The sequence below is a fragment of the Dama dama genome, chromosome 3 (assembly GCF_033118175.1).
Source record: "Dama dama isolate Ldn47 chromosome 3, ASM3311817v1, whole genome shotgun sequence".
Taxonomy (NCBI): Eukaryota; Metazoa; Chordata; class Mammalia; order Artiodactyla; family Cervidae; genus Dama; species Dama dama.
In genome coordinates this window covers 45,796,750-45,817,414 of record NC_083683.1, presented here as the reverse complement: position 1 = coordinate 45,817,414, position 20,665 = coordinate 45,796,750, and the positions used below count along the sequence as shown (strand labels likewise).

The window sequence follows — 20,665 nt, the reverse complement described above, 5'->3', positions numbered from 1 at the left end:
ATGGTGCCTTCCTCTGATAGATTCAATCCCCCCCACCCCCAAGTCAGATGATAGTACAGTCCAAACTGCGGCTGGAAAAGGTAGTGCAAAAGTTGAGCGCGCCGAGGATTTTCTCTTCTCCCGGAAGCAATTGTTCTCTAGAGCCGGAAACAGTTGCTGTTTCAAGGGAGGTGGGACGGGGCGGGTTAGGGCGCAGCGGCTGACGGCGGGGGAGGAGCCGGGTCCGCTGCCGGGTGGAGGGGCCAGGCGAGTGTCCTTATCCTAGCGATTGGGGCTCGGGCCTGTAAGCCAGTTGGAGTCGCGTTGGCGAGAACGATTGGGCCGAGCGGAGGAAGACATGTTGCTCTTCGTGGAGGTGAGTGGACTTGGGAACCTCATCGTGCTCTGAGGAGAGCTGGAGTGTGGAGGCGCCGGCCAGTCCCAGCGCCATGTGACTTTCCAGGCCGTACACGGCGCGGAGCCGGCAGACAGGCTGACACAGCACCTGGGCCGTGCAGGCCCGCGGCTCCGCGCTGCGCGCTCGCCGCACTTTGGGAGGCGGGGGAGCGGGGGGCGAGTGCCTTGGTGGGGGAGAACCGGAGGTGGAGAATCGAGGCTTGTCTGGTGCGGTGTGAGGATCGGAGGAAGGGGAAAGCGTCCCATATGGACCTCCTAAAGGAGGCGAACTGGGGGTGGGGGGGGGCGGAGGGCGGAGTCTGGGGAGAGAAGGGTAATCAGGTGGGCGCGTTCCGGGTGAAGCGAGGCCTCGCGCGGCCCTCTGGGAGCAGGCGAGCAACATGTGGGGCCACCGAGGGAGGAAGGTGAAATTCCGTCTGAGTGTTTGGAAAAGAAAGTTGAAAGCCTCTTTCTAGCAGCCCCCACCAGATTTTGTTTGGTCCCCATCCTTCGTCTCTGGAACGTTCTGTGGGTGGAAAGCGAGTTACTGTGAACGAAGGAGAAAGCCTGTAGGATTTGGAAGCCTTGAAAGGCACCGCTTTGACCTTTTGTAAAAGTTACTCAGGCAGCGACTCCGTGATGAGGGACCGGTTTTATGAACGGATAAGAGCCTTTTACAGGGAAAATTCCAAGAACGAGCGAAACCTAGTTCGGGCAAAGCTTTTTTTTTTTTTTTTTGCATTGTTATTTAACAATTTGCTGTTCAGTCGCAGAGTCGTGTCTGACTTTTTGCGACCCCATGGACTGCAGCACTTTTATTACTTTAACCGGAACGTCTGTTGTTGGCCTATTTTAGTTTTCAAGGTAGTGGATACCTGTTTTACATAAATACAAGGTTCGGTTTCTCTGATTTCTGTCTTTCTCTTGTGTGCAATGAGCATCAGCTGACTGCCTGGCTAATGCTTTGAGTAGATTCCAGATCGTATTGTTCTTGCATTGTGAAAACGTCAAACCAGCAAAGCTGCAACTTCGCAACTTGGCACTTGTTCACTATGCCCATAAAAAGAATCTTTTCAATAAGAGAAGGAATTTACAGGTTGTATAATGGGTCGGGAACCAGGGCCAGTCTATGGCGGGTTTTTTTCAGACGAAGGGAAGAATCTTAGTCCGTAATATTCCGACATAAATACGGGCTTCTACGGTTTTTTTTTAATCGACGGTGTAGCTGATAATTGGATTTTAAAGAGGCAGGCTACCTTTTAGAATATTTCAACATTGATAATAAACATTCACTGGAACATTCCAAGTACATCATGAAGAGATTTTAAGTTATTGAGTCTGTTTGGTTTTTCTAATCCTCGTTGATTTCCTTGGGCAGAATAAGAAATCAGATATGATTTTAAACAGCACCAGTTTGTATTAGGAATGTTACGCCAAAGCAAATGCTGCAGGTTTTAAGTGTATGTGTTTTACCCGGCAGAAAACTGTGAAGTTTCAGTTATATCAAGATGAATTCCAAAACAAACTTTTGAGTTCCAAATTGATTGCTTTGGCTTTGTTAAAACGTGAACCTTAATAATAGCACCATTTATTGACAGCTTAAGCTGAACTTCTCTTATTTCTAAAACAACATTGCAGTGTTCTACAGATGAGAAAACTGAGGTGAGAGGTTAAATAACTTAGTAAACCTAAAATAGTGGAGCTGGGATTTAGATACAGGTCATTCTGATGCCAAATCCTGACTCTCACTTACTGTTACATATAACTAATATTTCCATTAATCATTTTCTTTGTGAATCAATATTTGACTTTTAGTTTCTTGTCGTTGTTGTTTCACTTTTTTGTTTTTACATATAATGAGTTTTCCTGAAAATTAACAATGGCACTAAATATTTGGGTCTAATTACATGGTATTAAAATCAGTAAAATATAACACACTGGCCTTTTGGCATTTTGTTAACTAATATTCAGTTCCTGTAACCTCATGATGTAGGAATTATTCTAAATGAGTTTGATGTCCAAGGTCATTCAGGTGTAAATAATGTGAGGACTAAAGTCTGAAGTCTGACTTCTAGAACACAAGTCACTGATTCCAAAACTTATTTTTGCACTTACTTTCCGGTGACCCAAGGGTTCCTAATCTGGGTCCCCAAACACAGAACTTGGTTGAGGGAAAAAAAAAAAAATTACCTATTTATTGTAGGTAAATGTCTAAAGTAGACATTTTAAAATATTTTGGTAACTGTAATTTATTTTGTGGTTCTGCATTTTTCATGTACTTAAAAATATTCTGAGAAGAGATTCATAGGTTAATGACTACTGAAAAGGTCCAAGGAGGTTAATAACCACTTGACTACAAACCAAGTTGCTTTGAATAGGAGTTCTCTAATATAGGATCGATGAGTCCTCTGCAGTTGTGTTCAAAGTCTTTTATGTGCATGCATTTTTCTGGAGAGACCCCAGCTTAATTATTTTATAACTAGAATCAGTGGGATAGAGGATAGTAATGATAATACTGTAATAATAGTGGTGTACACATAAATTGTGCTTACTGTGTGTCAGGCCTCTTGAGTCTTGCTGCATGTATACATTTATATACATCAACTCAAACCTACCTATGAAGTAGGTAGCATTATTACCTCCATTTTAGAGATAAACTAAGTCACAGAAAATTAAAGAAACTTGCCCAAGATCATGCAGCTAGTGAGTATTGAAGCTGGAGTTAGAACTCTGAATTGCAGTATGTGCTGTGCTGTGCTTAGTCGCTCAGTCGTGTCCAACTCTTGGGCGATGCTATGAACTGTAGCCTGACAGGCTCCTCTGTCCATAGGGATTCTCCAGGCAAGAATACTGGAGTGGGTTGCCATGGCCTCCTCATATTGCAGTTTACTGCAGTAGAAATCTATAGGCAGACAAGGAATCCTATTTTAAATAATACTTAAGATGTAACTTTTTAAAAACTTGATCTTGCAAAGGTCTATACTGACTTCAGTAGTTTATTGTTTTTATCTCACCTCTGTTCTGAAATAGACACATACAGTGTCTGTCTTTGTGTAGAGGTAAAAACTTTTGGATAATATACCAAATTGTCAAACTTGCTCCAACATACTTGGTTACAAAAATTCCGAAAGTTTGAAACAGCAATGTGCAGTGTTCTTCTGGTGATTATTGAATTACTTAAGTTTTTGAGCACTGAGGAGACAGTTTGCAGTTATTTTCATATTTTTATAGTTTGCTAACATTTTATTCAGATCATTTCCCCCCTCCAATATTTCCAGCCAATTATGTCTGCTCTAGTTGTTTGGCAATGTTTTAATTGGATTTCTGTCTCTGTTTGAGTTTTTCTCTAAAAATGAATACTCAAGGATCTTTAATACTCTCACGTAATTTTTAAAAAATAATTTTAATTATGGAAAGTATACATAAAATGTATCATCTTAACCATTTTTAATATACAGTTCAGTTGTATTAAGTACTTACAAGTATTTACATTGTTGTGCAACCACTACCACCATCCCTATCCAGAAGCTTCATCTTGCAAGACTGAAACTCTGTATACATTAAGCAGTAAATCCCTGTTCTCCCTTCCCCCAGATCTTACACAATTTTAAAAAGTATTTTATTTATTTATTTCTGTATCTTCATTGCTGTGCAGGCTTTCTGTAGTTGTGATGAGTGGGGGCTACTCTCTAGTTGCGCTGCATGGACTTTCATTGTGGTGTTTTTTCCTGTTGAGCATGGGCTGTAGCGCTCACAGGCTCAGTAGTTGTGGTTGCACCAGGGATTGAGCCTGTGTCCTCTATGTTGGCAGGCAGATTCTTAACCATTGGACCACCAGGGGATGTCCCTTACACAATTTTTAAAATAACTTATCTGACTTGTAAATTTTTCTGCCTCTTTTAGGTGATAACATTTTAAATTTTAGATTAGCCTTAGAATTTGAAATAAGTGACATATTTGCCTTGATAATAAAAATTGATACTATATTGCAGTAATTATGAATAGTTTTGTGTCTTTTACCCTCAGTACAGTACTGTTTTTCCCCATTAGCTTAAATAGGTTTGTATTTATAAAAAGTTATTAGAGATCACTGACTGAAAATGATTTTTCAAAAATGACTGAAAAAAAGAAAATGTCTACACAAATTGTGAACTGATGGCCAGGAAGTAATAAATAAGTAAATAGCTGAGAAGTTTTTGAACAATTTGAGTTTGGAATATTTATTGGAAAATTCTGGATGCAGAATTTTTAAATGGATAGACATTTTCAAAGAAATACTTTCAGATGTAATGGATTGAAAATGAAGTAGAAATTATTTTCTATTTTCATAGTGTGAAAAGTGGAATAGCATGCTCAGAAGTGAATATAAAGATGTAGAAGTACCTCAAGGTGCTTCAAATTACATGTGAAAAACTGGAAATTAGAAATATTGCTATTCAACTATTTTCTATCCGGTTGGATTTGTTCAGGCTGTCTCCCTGCTCCATATTACTTTTCAGCTGATGGAAATGTTCCTAAGTACTAGACATGAATGTTTCAAATCTATAATTTTGGTCTTTGCATGTGTGCGCGCGTGTGCTCAATTGGCACAGTTGTGTCTGACTCTTTGTGACCCCATGGACTGTAGCCTGCCAGGTTCCTCTTGTCTGTGGAATTCTTCATGCAGGAATACTGGAGTGGGTTGCCATTTCCTCCTCCAGAGGATCATTCTGACTCAGGGATCAAACCTGCATCTCCTGCATTGACAGGCAGATTCTTTATCACTGTGTCCTACCTAGGAGCTTAAAAAAAAAGGTTTTGACCCTGTGGTTAGAGATGGGGTCTGTGACTGTATTGCAGAGGAGCAGAAAGTAGAGGAAATGGAGAAACTAATGCTGCTGTCACTGTGAAGTCTTAAAAAAGATTTTTTAATTTCCACTTCGAGAGTATTCTTAAGTGAAAATGAAAAATGACTCCAGCTCTGATAGTGCTTGTAGCATTTTAATTTATCATTCCTATATTCTGCATTTTGCTTAAGTTGTGTTTTCTTTAAAGTTCATTCTTGAGGGAGGTTTCCAGTTTCTGTTCTAAACTTTCGAACTGTGATTTTTTATAAGGGTTTTGGTTTGGAAACCTGGGATCAAATGTTAGCTATGACCTGAGGCAAGTGACAGCTTTTTTTGAGCAACTTCCTATCTGTAGTTTGAGAGTGATTCTTCTACTATTTAGGTTGTGTTAATGGTGTTTATGTGATACAGTAAACCTTGTTTGCAATACAGTCTAGGTAAAGTCTTGACAGACATTATCATTTGATCATCACAGCAAGTGTGTCATTGTGTAAATTGTCCAGGATATGGCCTTCCAAATGACTGAAATTTTTACTTTTATGTATTAGATATTTCTGGGAAATTTATTAAAACTACATGATAGTAGCACTGTTTATTGCAAAGACTACTGTGTGATAGCACTGATTTAATGGAATATTACTCAGCCATTAAAAAGAATACATTTGAATCAGTTCTAATGAGGTGGATGAAACTGGAGCCTATTATACACAGTGAAGTAAGCCAGAAAGAAAAACACCAATACAGTATACTAACGCATATATATGGAATTTAGAAAGATGGTAGCAATAACCCTATATATGAGACAGCAGAAGAGACACAGGTGTATAGAACAGTCTTTTGGACCCTGAAGGAGAGGGCGAGGGTGGGATTATTTGGGAGAGTGGCATTGAAACATGTATATTATCACATGTGAAACGGATCGCCAGTCCAGGTTTGATGCATGAGACAGGGTGCTTGGGGCTGGTGCACTGGGATGACCCAAAAGGGATGGGATGGGGAGGGAGGTGGGAGGGGGGGTTCAGGATGGAGAACACATGTAAACCTGTGGCGGATTCATGTCAATGTATGGCAAAACCACTACAATATTGTAAAGTAATTAGCCTCCAATTAAAATAAATAAATTTATATTAAAAAAGAGACACATGTATCTTTTGAGTTCTGCCTAATCCTAGGCTTGTTGCTAATTTGCTCTGATTCTCGGTAAGGCAAAGCAGTTAATTACCTTAAAGTTTTTATACTTTGAAAGTGAAAGTGAAGTAACTCAGTCTTGACCGACTCTTTGCGACCCTGTAAACTGTAGCCTAACCAGGCTTCTCCCTCCATGGGATTCTCCAGGCAAGAATACTGGAGTGGGTTGCCATTTCCTTCTCCAGGGGATCTTCCCAACCCAGGGATCGAACCTCGGTCTCCCGCATTGCGGCAGACGCTTTAACCTCTGAGCCACCAGGGAAGCCCTTGGGTTTACTATTAATTGGGCAAATAAAACTTTAAAAATGTGGATGAAGCCTACAGTCTGCTAAAATACAGACTCATTTATGCACAAGATTTAAAGAAATACAATTGATAAAGTGCAAATAGACACTTTATATTTGCTCTTTTGGAAAAAAAATATTTTTTCCAATGTATAGTGTGTTAGTCGCTCAGTCGTGTCCAACTCTTTGTGGCCCCATGGACTGCAGCCTGCTGGGCTCCTCTGTTCATGGAATTCTCCAGGCAAGAATACTGGATTGGGTTGCCATTCCCTTCTCCAGGGGATATTCCTGACCCAGGGATTGAACTCGGGTCTCCTGCACTGCAGGCAGATTCTTCACCATCTGAGCCACCAGGGAAACCCTTCTAATGTGTAAGTGTAAGTAAATGTAAGGAAAAGTAATTTGAATATCACATAATACTCATGCTTCCTCTCTTGTCTGTTGCCTTGTCAAGACATTTGAACCAATTTTTAGTTTAGAAAATCTCTCTATATATATTAATGACTGGCTCCAAATTAAAGACAGAGGAATACTTTAGATGAATATTACTAGTAGTATGGTATGAGCATAGGCAGAGAGCCAAGGATGTGGAATTAAGTTTTGTTTGGTTTATATATCATTGAGGAAAGAGAAGAGTATTTTCTGTGTCAGGACGGAAAAGTCAGAAGTAATCAAGGGTTTATATAGTGTAGAGTTGGGCAGTATTTTCACTGGATACTTCAAACTGCAAAACAAGTAAAATCGGCCATACCTCCCGTTTTGACCTGAACAGTCATAGTGTACACCTGTTTTCTGGAACAGCTGTCCCATTTTATTCTCAAAAATGTCTTGGTTTGTATGATAATTTTTTTCAGAAGATATTAGAGGCTCACTGTGTGCTTGTTGGCAAGTTTTTTCCCCCATATCATTAAAAAGGCAAGACAGTGTTCTAAGTTGGTATCAAAGTATTTGTTGTTGAAGGCATTGAGAATTACATTTGAGCTAGCTAAGGGAAATAGGGTTATTCTTGTGAGTTGGAGGAAGGAAAAAAAATAGGGCAGTGACTGAGTAATAATGATAAGATACAGTTATATGAAAGATCGCATAAAAGAATGGTTAAGAACATGGACTCTGGGGCCAGGCTGCCTGCTTAGGTTAGGCAACTTTCTAGTATGACCTTGTGCAGGTTGTTTAACACATGTTTCTCAGTTTCCTTATCTGTAAATTCAGGATAATGTTAAAGTATGAGATAATATTTGTACTTATTATCTGTCTCAAAGAGTTGTTAAGAGGATTGACAGTCAATGTAAAGCACTTAGTGTCTGGTACACAATAAATATATGTGAGTTTTCTTTCACATACTAGTTTTGAAAGATAAGTCTCATCTCAGTTTCCATAACAAATGGTTTGCTCACTTGACTGTACACACTAGAAATTAAAAGTTGTCCTTTGTTGAAAAGGATTATTTTGGTATTTGAGTTTCGAGGTTTTTTTGAGCTCATTTGTATAATTAGCTGTTGACTTTATCAGATGACCAATTTGAAGTAAAATGACTTGGTATTTTGTTGTTGTTCAGTTGCTCGGTTGTGTCTGACTCTTTGCAAACCCATGGACTGCAGCACGCCAGGCTTCCCTGTCCTTTGCCATCTCCTGGAACTTGCTCAAACTCATGTCCATTAAGTTGGTGATGCCATCCAATCATCTCATCTTCTGTCATCTCTCCCTTCTCCTGCCTTCAATCTTTCCCAGCATCAGGGAAAGACTTTTCCAGTGAGTCAGCTCTTCACATGAGGTAGCCAAAGTATTGGAGTTTCAGCTTCAGCATCAGTCCTTCCAATGAATATTCAGGACTAATTTCCTTGAGGATTGACCGGTTTGATCTCCTTGCAGTCCAAGGGACTCTCAAGAGTCTTCTCCAGCATCACAGTTCAAAGGCATCAATTCTTTGGCACTCAGCCTTCTTTATGGTCCAGCTCTCACATCCATACGTGACTACTGGAAAAACCATAGCTTTGACTAGATGGACCTTTGTTGGCAAAGTAATGTCTCTGCTTTATTTAATATGCTGTCTAGGTTGGTCATAGCTTTTCTTCCAAGGAGCAAGCGTCTTTTAATTTCATGGCTGCAGTCACCATCTGCAGTGATTTTGGAGTCCAAGAAAATAAAGTCTGTCACTGTTTCCATTGTTTCCCCATCTATTTGCCATGAAGTGATGGGACCAGATGCCATGATCTTCCTTTTTTGAATGCTGAGTTTTAAGCCAGCTTTTTCACTCTCCTCTTTCACTTTCATCGAGAGGCTCTTTAGTTCCTCTTTGCTTTCTGCCATAAGAGTGGTGTCTTTTCCCTATCTGAGGTTATTGGTGTTTCTCCTGGCAATCTTGATTCCACTGTGTGCTTCATCCAGTCCAGCGTTTCTCATGATGCACTCTGCATATAAATTATATAAGCAGAGTGACAGTGTACAGCCTTGACGTACTCCTTTCCCAATTTGGAACCAGTCCATTGTTTCATGTCCGGGTCTAACTGTTGCTTCTTGACCTGCATGCAGGTTTCTCAGGAGGCAGGTAAGGTGGTCTAGTATTCCTGTCTTTTGAAGAATTTCCCACAGTTTGTTGTGATTCACACAATAAAAGGCTTTAGCATAGTCATTGAAGCAGAAGTAAATGTTTTTCTGGAATTCTTTTGCATTTTCTATGATCCAGAGGATGTTGGCAATTTGATCTCTGGTTTCTCTGCCTTTCCTAAATCCAACTTGAACATCTGGAAGTTCTTGATTTATGTACTGTTGAAGCCTTGCTTGGAGAATTTTGAGCATTGCTTTGCTAGCATGTGAGATGAGTGCAGTTGTGTGATAGTTTGAACATTCTTTGGCATTGCCTTCTTTATTTTGATGACTATTTAAATGCTAAATACCTATCAGTTGGGTTCCTAATCTTTAACAATAAGGTGGTGCATTAATCTCAGTAGAACTTTCTGTAAGTAGTCTGTTTGATTATATATTAGAGCAATCCATGACTCCAAAAGTTAAGCTGGTAATCTATGGCAGCCTCATTTTTTTTTTTTAAAGCAGTCATCATCTGTCATCTGATTGAAGTAGTGAGAATTTAGGGAACTTATCTTTTCCTCTAATAGTGAAGGACCAGCAGTTATAGCTTTATTGATGAATAAACTTAAGGTTTTCTTCTGGGTGTGGAATAAGTGAATCCTGATTTTTGACAACTTGGCATATGACTTAGGGTGGTCCAGTTCCCTTGCTCTTCAAAGTGTGAGCCTCAGCAAACTTCTTTACCCAGGACTTGTTAGAATACAAACTCTCTGCCCTATCTCTGAACTGCTGAATCAGAATCTTCCTTTTTCTTAAAAGTCCCCGGATGATTCTTATAAGCACTACAGTTTAAGAAACTCGCATATAGCATATAAATTTTATTGTTGATCTGTTCAGAGTGCTAGAGAAGGGTAAACCATAGATGAGGTCACTGCCATTGTGGAGCTTGCAGACGAAATAATTCAAGTTAGGATAAGTGCTTTGTTATAAGGGGTAAATTTTATTGCACAGACTACCATTTTTCTTTCTTTTCTAACTGGAAGTTAGTTGTACCATGGCCCTAAGATAGAAACCATTGCAGAGCTCAATTGACTTCTGCCCTGAGTACTCTAGTTCTTATCTGGTAGCTCTTTTTCTGTATCCATTTCTTTTGTATTGTTACCCACTCTTAACTAGCCTTTGGGCCAGGGACTGTTTGATTTGGTAAGGAGATTTGCAATATTCCTTAAATAGTGTTAACTATTTGTCTTAAAGTTTTCTCTGAGGCACTGTAGTATAGTGGTTAAGAGCCACTGTAGTGTAGTGGCACTCTCTGGACAGCCTAGGTTCAAATTCTGGCTCTGTCTCTATTAGCTATATAACCCTGGGTAGATTACATTTAGGTAAAGTAAGTTTTTCCGTATCTGCAAAATGTAGATGATAAAATTTAATGTAGTTGTTATGAAGATGAATTCAGTGTTTCGTAAATGCTAACTGTCCTTCCTTGTGAGAAGGGTGAAAATTTCCCAGTTTTCATTTTTATTTTTTATAAAATGCCCTAAGCCTATTCTAGTAGGACTCTGAAGTTTCATGCTGGATGAAATGACAGGTGTTTGTTTTGTCTTTTTTTTTTTTTTGGTCACCTGTGCAGCTTGTAGGATCTTAGTTCCCCGACTAGCGATTGAACCCATCCGCCTGCCTAGCTGTGGAAGCACAGACTCGTAACTGCTGGAATTCTCTCTTTTTTTAATGTAGTTTTGTGGTCCTCTCAATATTGGAGATGTAAAAATTAAACCTCGATGATTGATCTGCCATAAGGCAAATGAGTTTAATCATTCTATTTACTTTATTTCTGTTTTTCAGCATTTGTAGGGTTAAGTGGCATGGGATTTCTGTTTCTGATAGTAAATAGGTAAGTAAAACAAATCTATGTTTTGACCAAACATATGTGGTCAAATCTGTGTATGACCACAGAGATGGTTTTGCCATATTTATGGTGACTTTTTCCTAACTCTTGGTTCTGTTACCTTAAAACTGCTCTCTTCTGACCGGAGGGTATCATTTTGCCAAGAAATTGATGTTTCCTTTTTTTCCTTTCCTTTTTATTTTTTCCCAGATAGGAACTAGCATAAAATGGGTCAGTCATGAAGACTGCTTTTGGCTTATTCAGTAATGACATGTATTGCTTAGAAATAGAAGTGTTGATCTGTTAGTTTTACACACTGACAATTTGAATATTTTTGTGGTGGTTTGTGAGTATGTGTGTGCTTACATGTGTATGTTGGCAGATAGTTTCAGCATGCACTTAGATAATTTACATCCTTTAATAGATGTTTTATATAACTGTGTAGCCTCACGGGCTTATTTCTAGTTCTGTGGGAGAGATAAGGATTTTTATGGAGTTCTTTATTAAACCTTAGTCAAAAGATGAGTCAAAGGTGGTTATCTAGAATTCAGATGGAAAAATAAGTTTTTGTTCTTGTTAAACTGACTTGTCGGGTTCATTATTGTGTCATTTTAAAGATTATTTGTTATAGAAAGGCACATCAACTTGTTTTTTTGATGGACATTGTCATTTTCCAAATTTTCTTTATGTTGAGTAATTCTATAAAGAACATTCTTGTGTGTGAAGCTCTTAGACTAACATTTACTGTGGTAGCTCATATGGTGAATGTTTTAAAAGTTTTTCACATCAGTATTGACAGATTGCTTTACGTAGGTGTTACAGATTTTTTTTTTGTTTTGTTTAAACTGTGATGCGTGGCATGCAGGATCCCCAACCAGGGATCAAACCCACACTCCTGCAGTGGAAGCACACAGTCCTAACCAGTGGACCACCAGGGAATTCCCTAAAATTCACATTTTGCAATTGATTATTCCTGCTTGTTTTAGTACATCTTCCGTGTTTGGCAGATCTTTAACTAGTTTGCAGTTAATAGTAACCTTCCAGACCTTTTCTGTTTTTACATACCAATATGCTTATCTGTACAATGATTTTATGTGTTTGTTAATATAAATTTAAAAATGCTTATTGTTTTGCACCTTGAATTTTTTCATGGAACAATATGCCTTGAAGCACTTTCACATTGATGTATGTAGACTTGTCTTTTTTTTTTGCTTATAGTGTTCTGTGTTATGAAATATACTGTGTTTTATTTAACCATTTGTCTATAGGTGGACATTTAGGTGGTTTTCAGTCTTTGACTAATGGGATCAGTGTTGCAATATACATTCTTATATGTCTTCTTGTGTACATTAATGGCTTTTCGAGTGTACTGTTAAACTAGGCTGGTGAAAAATATAAATATGCCCAGGTGTACTGCTGTCTATATGCCACAGACCTCACACTTTGGTTATTCTTGGCACCATTAGCAAGGGAGACATCACGTTTATCGGTAGTATATTGCTGAAAGGCATCTAGTTATTTTGAGTGATTATTAAATGCTCAGTGAACTAGTACATCCCATCAGTAAGTAAAAGGTAAGTTTAAAAAAATCATAGTTCCCCAATATTGTATATTTATTTATAAATAAGTATATATGGGACAATATATTAATATCTTGTATGTTAAATATTAGTCTTAATCTCTTTGTCATATTTGGGGTCTCCCAGCTCTTGAGTAGCTTTCTATATTTGTAGAAATGTCTACATAATGAGTTAGGCCTCTCCAGTGACCGTACTAGTCAAAACTCAAATTCCAAGATTCCCTTATACCTTGATGGATGCAGGCATGTTACTAAGAGCTGCTAGTCAGACCACACATACAGGTGAAAATATATACAGTGTAGGGAAATGAGGGTTCTATTCTTAACTTCCATTTTGTAGTCAGGAGTGGCAGTAGCGGTGGTCAGCTTTAAGTAGAGTTAATAGTTGCAAGGTTGAGTTCCTAATGGAGAAGTAACATTGGTACTGGTAATAATAAAAGTTGTGATGGATTTGACTTTTGGCATTTACCACTTGATGGTGGCACGGATAGTGATTTCCTCATCAAGCCACTTCAGCAACATTATTTTGAGTGAGATTACCTTTGCATCTAATTTTTCAGCCTTTCCAGTGACAGTGACACTACCTTTTATTTACTTTGCTGTCTAATTTATCCAGAGTGGATTCTGAATACTAATAAGCATGCACTGTTCACATTCTGCATAGGAGCAAATGTAAAGATGACTTGCTTTCTAAAATTGCTACCTAAAAAAATAAAAATAAAATTGCTACTTAGAGGTGTTTTTTGTTGTTTGTTTTTGTTTTTTTTTGCCACACCATTCAACTGGTGAGATCCCAGTTCCCTGACTAGGCATTGAACCCATGCCCCTTGCAGGGGAAGCACGGAGTTCCAACTACTGGACTACCAGGGAATTAGAGATTTTGTTTCTTTGTTTTGGCCTTGCTGCAGGGCATGTGGGATCTTAGTTCCTGGGCCAGAGATTGAACCTATACTGCTTGCTGTGGAAGAAGTATGCAGTCTTAACTGTCAGGAAGGTTTCATAGAATTATTTTTAATATAGTTTTTGTTTATTTACTTATTTATTTATGGCTGTGCTGGATCTTTGTTGCTGCATGGGCTTTCCTCTAGTTACAGTAAGTGGGGACTACTGTGTATTTGCGGTGCATTTGCTTCTTTCGGTGGCTCCTCTTGTTGCAGAGCACAGACTCTAGGGCACTCAGACTTCAGTAGCTGTGGCATGTGGGCTCAGAAGTTGTGCCTCTTGAAGTGTAGAGCACAGGTCAGTAATTGTGGCACATAGGCTTAGTTGTTCTGTGACACGGGGGAATCTTCCCAGATCAGGGATCAAACCAGTGTCTCCTGCATTGGTAGGTGGATTCTTGACCACTGAGCCACCAGGGAAACCCTCCATAGAGGTTTTTAAAAATTATCTGTGTACCTGTCCTGTTGGGGCTAGCTGGTGGTACTATTAGGAAATTGATTGTTCTTTTCCCTGAGCTAATTATGGTATGAAACAGTTGTCAATTAACATCTCTAAGTTCAGATGTTGCTTTGGTTATTTATCTTTGGTGCTACTTCAAAGATGCTTTTGCTTCCTTGCTAGGTTTGACATTTTGTTATTGGTTTTGATGTTTATTGTGAAAGCCTTTGTCAGCCCTGAAATCATAAGCCAAGAAGCACTCCAATAAAAGACTTCTATTTTAAACAGGCATATGAAAAAAAGGAAGATTGTATCAACTCTGATTTTCTGTCATATCAGAAGGGTAAATACAGTATCTAAACATTAATTTCTTTTTTTTTTTTTTGCACTTATGCCTCTACTATTCCATTCAGATTAACAGTTGAAGGTCTGCTCTCAGCCTGGTTTATTTTAATAGCTGAAATAGTAGAGGATGACCCAGCTACCTTTTTTGATTGAGTCCAGTGCCTTGTTGTAAAGAACACTTAATAAACTATTACAGTGGTAACAAATTAGAAGTATGTACAAATAACAAGAAGGAAAGAGAAGTAGTGACCAAGACAAAGGCAGGTGTCCAAGGTTTGTAAAAACATAAGGAGTTTTGGTAGAGCAGCCATTACATTTTTTAAAAAAAGGAAGCTGAGATCAGTGACTGCATAATTACTAGGTGGCAGAGTAGAGTAAATTTTTGTCTGTTATACCATAGTTCACTTTTAATTGTTGGAATTCCTCTTCAGTTTAGCTTTAAAGTGCCAATATTAGTACTTTGTTCTCCTCTCTCTTTTTTTTTAGATTTATTTATTTTAGGCTGTTCTGAGTCTTTGTTGCTGTACACAGGCTTTCTCTAGTTGCGGTGAATGGGGCCTGTTATTTGTTGTGGTGCGAGGGCTTCTCATCACAATGACTTTGGTAGTTGCAGCTCGCAGGCTCTAGAGCATGGGCTCAGTAGTTGTGGGGCATGGGTTTAGTTGCCCCTTGGCATGTGGGACCTTCCTGGACTAGGGAACGAACCCCTAGCGCCACCTGGGAAGCCCAGAAACTTCAAACTTAATTACACCTGACCCTATATACCCCAAGCTTGCAGGCATGGTTGTGTTATGCTGACGTGCGTGCTCAGTTGTGTTTGACTCTGCAACCCCGTGGACTGTAGCCCACCAGGCTCGTCTATGGAATTCTCCAGGCAAGAATACTGCAGTGGATCGCCATTTCCAGTTTGTTTGGCTGCATTAGGTCTTATCTGTGCCACACAGGATCTTTCACTGAAGCACACAGCACCCTAACGGAAAAAACAAGCTCTATCAGAGAAAAAGAAAACTGGTCAGCTTTAGTCTTGGCTCTGGGTTGGTGCAAAGAGGGGTCTTATATTAACCACAAATCCTCTTTGATGCAAGGTAGGGCTGAAATTCCCACTACTTGTTGTTCTCCAAAAACCCATATTGAAAACTTTAAGTCATGGGAACTCCCCCCATGGTCCAGTGACTAAGACTCCATGATCCCAATACAGGGGCCCTGGGTTTGATCCCTGGTCAGGTGACTAGCTTCCACTTGGTGTAACTAAGACCCAGCACAACCAGATAGATAGATTTTAAAGAAAAATTGAAGTGATACCAGATTGATAGTCTTACTGTGTAGTCATCCAACAGAAAGAAAACAAATCCTCTCCTGAAGAGCACATTTTAAACAACCATTAAAATTCCCACAAATAAAGATTCAAAGAAAACAAGTGTGTGGAACAAAATCATAAAACACGGAAGTCTTAATGAACATGGTTTAGCATTAAAAAAAAAAACAGATCTCAGCAGAAACTCAAACCCTTTGATTTTGGATATTACACATACTGGAATTATCAGATACAGACTATATAATTAGAATGTTTAAAAGAAGGAAGCTACTGGAAATTCCCTGGTGGTCCAGTGATTAGGACTGTGAGCTTTCACTGCAACAGGCCCGGGTTCAATCTGGTTGTGGTGGTATGGCCAAGGAAAGAAGGAAGGTACTGAAAGGATTGGAGGAGAAAATGGCCACCCACTCCATTATTCTTGTCTGGAAAATTCCATGGATAGAGGAGACAGCTATAGTCCATGGGATTGCAAAGAATTGGACACAGTTGAGCAACTGAGTGCACACACACACTGAAAGGATGATCAAAAAACAAAATATTGATCCGATAGATTTGAGGAAAGAACCAAAAGGAACTTCTGAAATGAAAACGTAGAAAGAACTTAGAGACTTACTGTACAAGTTGAATGCATCTTAGAAACAACTGAAGAGAGAATTGGTGAACTGGAAGAAAGATCTCAAATTGCTCAGGATATAATTTCTCAGGAAGACAAAGATGTGGGAAATAAGAAAGAAAGAGAGATTGATACAAAGAGAGGTGGAATACAGGATTAGAAGGTATAGAATATTTTATTGGCATTCTAGAGGAAGTAATAGAGAAGTTGGTGAAGAGCAAATTTGAAGAGGTAAATGAATGAGTATTTTGCAGAATTGATGAAAAATGCATCAGATTTCAAAGAGTTCAGTGAACTCCAAGTAGAATAATGAAGAATTCCACACTTAGGCTTATGATTGTAAAACACCATTGACAAGGGTTAAGCACCAGAGTTGAAAGAGAGATTAGGAATGACAGCTAGACTAGTGACTGGATTCTGATCAGCAGTAGTACAAACAGAAGGCAGTGGGGCAGTGGCTAAGACTCCATGCTCCCAATACAGGGGCCCTGGGTTCGATTCCTGGTCTTTAATGTGCTGAAGAGTAATTATGTGCCTAGAGAGATTTCTGTATACAGCAAAAGTAGAGGATAGAAATGTATTTTTTGAGAAACCACAACTGGAGAGTTTACTTGAAAAAAAAGTTCTGAATGATGTTCTTGGGGAAGAAGGAAAATAATGCAGAAGAAACATCTGAAATGCAAAAAAATGATGATCAAAGATAATTGGTCAAAATTTATAGAAATTTAAATAAATGTTGAATATATATTACATATATGCAGGCACAAAGGGCACACAATTATCTTCGATGATCATGTACTAGCAGGGAATTCCCCACTGACATTTATGCTCTGATTTGAAAAATCCTTAATGGATGTAATAAACCTTTTTAAGTTTCATGTTTTTTTATGACAGACTTAAGGCAACATTTTTTTAAATTACTTTTTAATTAATTGAAGGATAATTGCTTTACAGAATTTTGTTGTTTGCTGTCAAACATCAACAAGGCAGCATTTTAATGAATGCTTTGATTTTTTTTTTTTTAATTATTATTTATTTGCTCCAGGTCTTAGTTGAGGCACTTGGGATCTTTGATTCTCATTGCAGCATGTGGGGTCTTTAGTTGTGGCATGTAGAATCTAGCTCCCCAACCAGGGACTGAACTCAGACCCCTTCACTAGGAGCACAGAGCCTTAACCACCAGAGAAGTCCCATGAATGATATATTAATGAAATGCTTTGTATAGGAAAAATACCCCTGATCTAGTTATTGTAGCAGATCATGTTTCCTCCTAGCCCATGTTCACATGTTTATGTGATTTTTTACAATTGTAATAATCTGTGAGTTGTAATCATTGTAGGTTAATACAGACTCCATACTTAATCTCTGTATATCTTTAGTTGGATATGTTATTTCTCATATGATAGGATAACATGTAAGAGGGAAATATTAGTACTTACGGATTGTCTTTTAAGAAGTCAGTGAGTTCATAGATGTGTTTGGTATAGCTCCAAGCCCAGAGAATTGCTTAACATGTTTGCTTTTGTTATTGTGGTGATACTTTTTCTATTCCATTGTGTGAAATCACTTTCCATTTTTATATTTTTCATAATTCATCAGTACAATATTTGGCGTGGCATGGTTTAATTGATAGCAATTTTTTTGTGATGTATTAATACCCCCCTTTAGATTTAATAAATGTGGTAGTGTATCTTTACAGCTTTGTTGAGGTGTTTCTTTGTTATTTATTTATTATTTATTTTATTTATTTTTGGCTGTTCTTGAGTTTTCATTGCCGCACAGACTTTAGTTGTGGTAAGAGGGAGCTAGTCTCTAGTTGCAGTGCCCCGGCTTTGCATTGCAGTGCTTGTCTCGTTGCAGAGCACTGGCTTCAGGGCTTGTGGACTCAGTCGTTGCAGCTCCCGTGCTCGAGAGCACAGGCTCAGTAGTCATGGCGCTCGGGCTTAGTTGCTCCTCAGCGTGGGGTCTTCCCAGATCAGGGGTCAGACCTGTGTCTTCTTCATTGGCAGGCAGATTCTTTACCACTGAACCACCAGGGAAGCTCTGGGGAGGGTGGGTTTTGGCCACTCCACATGGCTTGGGGGATGTCAGTTCCCTGACCAGGGATTGAACCTGGGCCCTGGCAGTGAACGAAACCTGCCAAGTCCTGACCACTAGACTGCCAGGGGATTCCCTCTTTATAACTTTGAGTTGTTGTGTAACTCACTTTATCTAGTGAGTGTGTTTTAATTTCCTGTTTTTGCTCCTTTGTTTGACTTTGAGTTATTTCCATTTCTTGGCTCTTAAAAATTATTATTCTTATAAATAATACTAGAATGTGGGAAGCTAAGTTGCACCATTTTATAGTCTTCAGTAAAATAATGAGTTTGAAAATTTTATGCCAAGGTAAGAATTATTTTTAAGTGCTAATTTAATAAGCATAAAATGGTACTTATTTTCCTATTTGTGTGCATTTGTGAGGTTTTTTTACTTTTATTTTCCTAGTCTTTATTTTCAGGTTGTTGTTGTTGCAGTTTTGTATTATTCTGTAGTCAACCATTCTCCTTGTGATTTGTGTTTGCTTCTTTAAAGCTAATTTTCTATGACATAATAGTTTACATTTATGTAAATGTAATAGTTTACATTTATGTAAATAGTTAACTTTGACCATACCTCACAGTTGTTTTGATTAATGCATTAGTGTTTGCATAGTATTCTTTTGAGGGTGAGACAGCCAAATAACTTTTATTCAAAATCAACATGTTTTGTAAAAAAGAATATGGAGTATTTATACGTGTCAATTGCTTTTCATTGTTAATATTTACTTTTTAAAATAAGGAATTCTTTTTTTTTTTTTAAGCAGTCCACCTTGGACCTCTTTGTTTGTTTGGCTGCATTGGGTCTTAGCTGCGTCACGCAAGATCTTTCACTGCAGCACTCAGACTCTCTAGTTGTGGCTTGTGGGCTCTCAAGTTGTGGCCCGAGGCTTAGTTGCCCCAGGACATGTGGGATCCCAGTTCCCCCATCAGGGATTGAACCCCTGTTCACTGCATTGCATGGTGGATTCTTAACCATTGGACCACCAGGGAAGTCTCTAAAATAAGGAATTCTTACCTCAATTTATAGTTGAGAAAATTGAGTTAAGAAATATCCCTACAATCCTTTAACAATTATCCTTTAATAATTATCCTTTAATATTATCCTTTAATAATCCCCACATACCTTTAACAATTGTTAATGTTAAAGCTGAGTTTTGAATATGTGATTATAGAGCCTCAACTTTTGCATGTCGTTATCTATAGTTGTTACCTATTTTGCTTTACTAAAGCCACAGCCGTTCTATTAGTTAAGGGTATTTCTAGTAGATACATGGCTTCTCTATATTTTTCATGTACAGGTTTTACTCACGAAATGAATTTTTTACTCTTTTATTGTATTTATCAAGATTTAGGAGTTTGATTTTTCTGAGAACCATAGTCTTTATTATTTGCCATTTTGGAGGGTAGGGACATAATTGGTTTTTTCAGAATTGAGTAAAAGGAGAGAGGGTTAGTATGTATTAATAAATAAATTTTCTTCTGTCAAAATGCTTAACACAAAATTAAATGTTATTCCCATGGCAGGAAGGGTAGCTGTCACAAACTCTTCACAGTTCTTTTCTGCCATCAGTCAGAAATTAAGCTATACTTAAAATTCCCAAATCACATTCAGTCCCCTCTGCTCCAAAGGCCAAGTGGTGAGAGGCCACTGCCCTGGTGAATGCAGGAAGGGGGTGTATTGTCTGTAGAGAATTCTAAAATAATAAAATTGACTAAAAGCCAGATGTTTATATACACTTCTAAACAGTGTCAGTAGTAAAATAATGTCCACTAACACCACCATTTCAAGGCCCAGCCCTGTTCCCAAGATACAAATGAACCTTGACATGAAAAAGGGCATTTTGTCTGGGTATTCTCCTTTTTTCCAGATTGGATTTCAGTTGATTATGTGAAAGGAATCCAAAGATCCATGCAAGCTGTAGAGTATAATTAAACAATGTTTCATTGGTTCATACATTCAAGTTATGTTAGCCATGTTAGTTGCAAAGTATGGAAACTCACTCAAAGTGAAAAATCAGTTTATTAGGTTCAAGGGTACAGGGGAATTTCATGGTACATAATTACAGGAAGTGCAGTTAGGCCTGTCAGAAGCTGAGTCTTCTCAGCAGCTCTCTCTGAGGCTCTTCAATTCTTCCTATCCAGAGTTCTGCTTTGTTTGGCTGTATTTTGGTGTTGGTGATACTTAAAGGCTTTTTCCTGCCTCTCCCTAAACTCCATGAGTCAAGGTCAGTTGTAAGAACTCTTAAGTAGACAGAATTTATGACAATGTCC

The 20,665-nt window shown here is 38.5% G+C and overlaps 1 protein-coding gene across 4 annotated transcripts in view; it reads left to right on the top strand.

The window, feature by feature from the left end:
* The first annotated feature begins 196 nt into the window (after positions 1 to 196).
* LARP4 (La ribonucleoprotein 4) overlaps positions 197 to 20,665 on the top strand; it is a 68,397-nt gene continuing 47,928 nt past the window's right edge. For 2 of the 4 annotated variants that reach the window (XM_061127924.1, XM_061127906.1), the window contains exon 1: positions 197 to 355. In XM_061127924.1, coding sequence (XP_060983907.1) covers positions 338 to 355 — 18 coding nt within the window. In that variant the 5' untranslated portion in view covers positions 197 to 337. Of the gene's footprint in view, positions 356 to 11,041; positions 11,091 to 20,665 lie in introns of all 4 variants that reach the window. The other 2 variants (XM_061127934.1, XM_061127915.1) reach the window with 2 other exon arrangements.